This window comes from Mandrillus leucophaeus, unplaced genomic scaffold (genome assembly GCF_000951045.1).
Source record: "Mandrillus leucophaeus isolate KB7577 unplaced genomic scaffold, Mleu.le_1.0 Scaffold51, whole genome shotgun sequence".
NCBI lineage: Eukaryota > Metazoa > Chordata > Mammalia > Primates > Cercopithecidae > Mandrillus > Mandrillus leucophaeus.
In genome coordinates this window covers 2,957,118-2,962,221 of record NW_012105475.1, presented here as the reverse complement: position 1 = coordinate 2,962,221, position 5,104 = coordinate 2,957,118, and the positions used below count along the sequence as shown (strand labels likewise).

The 5,104-nt window shown below is 53.3% G+C and overlaps 1 protein-coding gene across 1 annotated transcript in view; it reads left to right on the top strand.

The window, feature by feature from the left end:
* The window catches only part of EMILIN2 (elastin microfibril interfacer 2), a 37,273-nt gene extending 32,175 nt beyond the window's left edge, over positions 1-5,098 (top strand). The window contains exon 9 of the mRNA XM_011996355.1: positions 2,068-5,098. Within this exon, the coding sequence (XP_011851745.1) occupies positions 2,068-2,522 (455 nt within the window). The 3' untranslated portion in view covers positions 2,523-5,098. The remainder of the gene's footprint in view (positions 1-2,067) is intronic.
* Positions 5,099-5,104: the final 6 nt, after the last annotated feature.

The following is a 5,104-nucleotide window of genomic DNA, read 5'->3' as shown; positions in this document are numbered from 1 at the left end:
GAGAAATGAATGATGAGTGCCCCGGGCTGATGAGGCTGAAGCTCGGCATCTAAGGCAGGTCAGGGCGAGAGGAATGCTGCTGACTTTCCCTCGCTGTGTAGCTTCCTCCGGGCCCCGCAGGCCTCCAGGCCTCTGCTCAGAGTGGCAGTGGCCTTTGGGATCAGTACGTCCGTGAAGGGGAATCCATATGGGTCTCAATGCTTGCCGCCTCAGAAGAAAGAATCTGACCAAGGGGCATGAGGCAGAGTGAGACTGAGGCAAGTTTTAGAGCAGGAAAGTACACTCGTAAGACGGCCGGGTGGGTGACGAGAGATTCAAGTGCGGTCTGACCAGTGACTTGGGGTCTTACACATTGGCATGCTTCTGGGGGGCTGCGTCCCTTTCCTGATTCTTCCCTTGGGGGGCCGTCCACATGCACAGTGGCCTGCCAGCGCCTGAGAGGGGGCGTGTGCGGTTTCCTGGAGTTGTGTGCGTGCCCACGTGACATGTTCTTCCCATACCAGTCAAGTGCTCCCAGGAGGTCACACAGCAGTTAAACACCATTTAAACGTCATTTTTACCTCTTAATGTGCATGCATGAGCTTCATCGCCCAACTCCGGAGATCTTATAGGGAAGCCGCTGATTACCAGCTTCAGGTTTTGTCTATTGGGCGACTGCCTTTCTGTGGTGCTGGCTGCGACCAATCATTAATTTAGAGAGACAGTTAACAATTGTGGGACCATCATCTGATGGTTGCCTGACATTCCTGGTTGGGGTAGGGGCTCTCCTGCCCTGCCTCCATCTGCCTGACTGTAACAAGGTCACCCTCCCCAGGTCACTCTGCACTGCCTTGGCCATAGGGATGGCTCATCTGCTTGGACAGGTCGGGTGGTGCTTGCAGGCAGGGACTGTGACCTACAGTTTCGCATTCCCAGAGCTCCCTCTTATCTTGCATGGAGCACGTGCAGAAAGGAAATTCTGGGTGAACTGAGCGAAGCTTCACCACAGGTGACTCTGAACAAAGGTGAAAGCCACACCTAAAACGCCAGGGCTGGCGCTGGCCTCAGGACCAGGTGCCTTAGGAAGCCTCTGAAAAGCCCTCAGTTACTTGCTGTTCAAAGTTGGGAAGGGGACTGGGTAGCCGGGCCTCTTCTGTCTTCCAGAGCAGACTGAAGGCCTGGGTCCCTGAGAACCACTTTTTTTTTTGTTTGTTTGAGGCAGAGTCTTGCTTTGTCGCCCAGGCTGGAGTGCAGTGGTGCCATCTCGGCTCACCGCAACCTCTGCCACATGGATTCAAGGGATTCTCATGCCTCAGCCTCCCGAGTAGTTGGGACTACAGGTGCACACTACCATGCCCGTCTAAATATTTTTTGTATTTTTAGTAGAGATGGGTTACCCATATTGGCCAGGCTGGTCTCAAACTCCTGACCTCAGGTGATCTGCCCACCTTGGCCTCCCAAAGTGCTGGGATTCCCACAGGCGTGAGCCACCACAAATGCACAGTACCACTCTTTTTAGCTCCTGGGCCCTGTGTTTTATGTCCACTCTTGACTTGTGGTCAGTGGCAAGGTCTGGTGTCCACTGCGGAGCCCGTGAGTGATGGCCATTCCTGCCAGCATTTGGTGTTGGCACTGACTCTCCTAGCTGTGGGGTCTACTACAGCTGCTTCTGCTTAGCAAATAGTGACATGTACAGATCTTTCCACCTTCCTCACCTTCGGCCACCACTTCCTTTCCCACCCCAGGCCCAGAATGTGTGGGTCATGGGCTAAGTATCAGTGCTCACTTCTGGCCACTGCCCAGCGCGGGGAGAATGGGCCTCTTACAGGAAGAGCCTGGCACGGCCCTGGGGTTACATGGTGCTGTGTCTGCCTCTCCCTGGGTTGATGGCAAGCTTCGTTTTCATTGGCCCTGCCTCATGGGTATTCTGCCCAGCAGCCAAGCTCTGAGGCTGACTTTAGCCCTTAGGTGCTTCTAATAAGGGAGAAATGCTCCAAGAGGCATTCTTAGGTCCATGGCAAAAAGTGGTATGGGCTAAGGTGGCCTCTGCATCACTGGTAAGCTGTAGGGGATGAGCATAAAAAGCAGCTGAGGTGGGCAGCCGGCTGCCGTGGGAAGACAGAGATGGCTGGTCTCCCAGGCCCAGGTTAATCACTGGGGGGGCCACTTACTGCCATGGCAACGGCTGTGACTTTCTCCCCGCAGGCGTCTTCACGGCTCCTTACGATGGGCGCTACCTGATCACAGCCACCCTCACCCCCGAGAGAGACGCCTATGTGGAAGCAGTGCTGTCGGTCTCCAACGCCAGCGTGGCCCAGCTGCATACCGCTGGGTACAGGAGAGAGTTCCTGGAATACCACCGCCCCCCAGGGGCTTTGCACACCTGTGGGGGCCCGGGGGCATTCCACCTCATCGTGCACTTGAAGGCGGGAGATGCAGTCAACGTCGTGGTGACTGGGGGCAAGTTGGCCCACACAGACTTTGACGAAATGTACTCCACATTTAGTGGGGTTTTCTTATATCCTTTCCTTTCCCACCTCTAAGGTGGCTGGGGAGGGGTCAGGGGAAAGATAGTTGTAAAAACTCTAAAGCTTTAATATATTTGGTTTTGTATGTAATGGAAGCATGGGGCTAGAGTTTTCCGCATATGTCCCACCACCTGTCCCTAACATAAAGGCCTTCCCTCGCTGTTGAGGCCACCATGCCTTACTGCATCCAGTCAGGCTGTGAAGAGTGAGGCACATGGTGAATGTGGCCACTGACTTTTCTGTCACTGACTGGACAACTGGAAGACTTGGAAAGGCCTTCACCTGTATCTACACTCTGGCAAGCTCAGACCCAGGGCCCTGGACTGGGTCTGAGCTTGCCACAGAGGCTCCGTCTGACTGTGGGCTGGGAGGAGGGAGGCAGGGGAGAGCTGGTCACTGTGGCTGGCCTTTACTGCAGGGCAGCACTGTGGCCGGCTGTCTGTCTTTACACTGCACGCAGAAGTTGAAACACTGAAGTGCCGAAGCGGCCCGTGCCGCCGCACAGACACCCTGACTTTAGTTTGGGCTGTTCCACGCTTGGTTCACCGTTGCTGCCTGGGACTTACCTGCTCACCCGGGCCTTGGCCCAGCTGCAAATGGGGATACGTTAGAAACTGTTCCCAAAGCTTATCGGGCTCCTTAAATGACATGTACAATTTAAGTGCAAAGACAGGGAGTGTCAATAAAGAGGTAAAGCCATTTCCAGTTACTTTTGTTAAGTGTGGTGCCTTCCGGATCAGGAATTGTTGCTAAAAAGCAAACTGTAGACATTTGTTTCAAAAAGGGCTACAGAAAGTAATCCTGAATAACATTAATCTCAGCTACAAAACTGTTACCCCTTCGCATCCAAGCTGTACACTTGGGTTTTGTTTCTGGCTTGTGAAGACGGACCAGATGTGCACAGGTCAAGGCCCCATGTGATCTGCAGCTGGAGCGGCTCCTCTGGGGATGCTGCACTCAGACCCCACAGCAGCTGCCCAGGCTAACGGAATCCCTGCTGCTTCACTGCACCACTCTCCAGCAGCCACAGCTCGCCCAGCGCTCGGGTTTCTAAGCAGCAGGAGGCTCAACCTAACGCTGGCCACACGCTGACAGCTGAGCCCATCTGAGAACACGGCATTGTCACACAGCGAGACGCCTCCACTGAGGGGAGGCCCAGGAGTATTGATCTGTCACCAGTGGCCACGGAGACCTCTCAGCACCCTCAGTTCAAGGTAGTCTCTGTGGATCAGGTTGGTAAAACCTACTGGTTAATCAAGTCCCCCTGGGGAAAGGTTTGGACAGTAGAAACAAGAGCTGCAGTTTCCTTGGCCCAGAAGATGATCTTACGCTGTAAAAAATGCTTTAAGAACTGTTTGCAAATGAATTCACAGAGTGGCCACTGGACACTTCAGAGTTCCTATTTATTCCCCCAGCCACAGCTAGGTAAGATATGAGCAAGAACTAAAGATTTGCCGTTTTACTATTTAAAATTTGGATCTCTTTGTCCAGGAGCGGGAGGCAGAATGGCATCTCACCCCGTTACCACAGCTGGGGAACTGGCTCAAGGGAGCTGTCAGAGTATCCTTGGCTGTCCTAGGAATGACTCATGGAAAAAGCCCCAGTGTAGCAGTGTCTTCAGGAAAACCCAGCCGGCACGCGCCATCGCCCTCTCCCCTCACGCTCCTTTTTAAAAGACCGCACTCAGCACTCAAGGGGACGTGCTCAAGAGCTGCAGGGGCAGGGCCCAGGCAGAAGGTGGGTGATGACTACCTGCTGCTTTCCCTACTCCGCAGAAGGGTCTGGAACATCGGGTAAAACCCAGTCCTCCTGTCAGTGCGTCTCTACTCACCAACAAAGGTGAATCTCAGCTCTGTGTATTCAAGACAGGCAAAACAGAATACGCCTCATCGTGGCTGGAGCCTGCCTCTACTTTGAGATAAAGCAGGATGACAGCTGGATCCTGGCCCACTTAGGAGACATCTTTAGAAAGGGAAAGGCTGTCTTTTTGTACAGGCAGCAGAACAAGGTCAGCTGAGCTTAAGGCTGTGGGGTTCAGAGCAGCCCTTCAAGTCATCACCCCTGAAGTAGCATGCCTGGGAGCCAGAGGCATACCAAACCCTCAGACATCATCGGGAACAAGCTCACTACTTTTTTTTTTTTTCTTTTGAGATGGGGTCTCACTCTGTTGCCCAGGCTGGAGTGCAGTGGTGTGATCTCGGCTCAGTGCAACCTCTGCCTCCTGGGTTCAAGCAATTCTCCTACCTCAGCCTCCCGAATAGTTGGGACTACAGGTGCATGCTGCTACGCTCGGTTAATTTTTTTGTATTTTAGCAGAGACGGGTTTCACTGTGTTGCCCAGGCTGGTTGCGAGCTCAGGCAATCTGTCCACTTCGGCCTCCCAAAAGTGCTGGGATTACAGGTGTGAGCCACCACGCCCAGCCAAGTTCACAACTTCTGATATCAAGTTGTTGCTGAGAAAAGGTCAGGACACTTCTTAAGTAGAGGACTGTGACGTCCCCTCCTCAACTCCAGGTAACACTGACAAATGGCCTCATTTACATGATTAAAAACAAAATGGTATCGTCAATAAATGCAAACCTTAAACTGCATTTGAA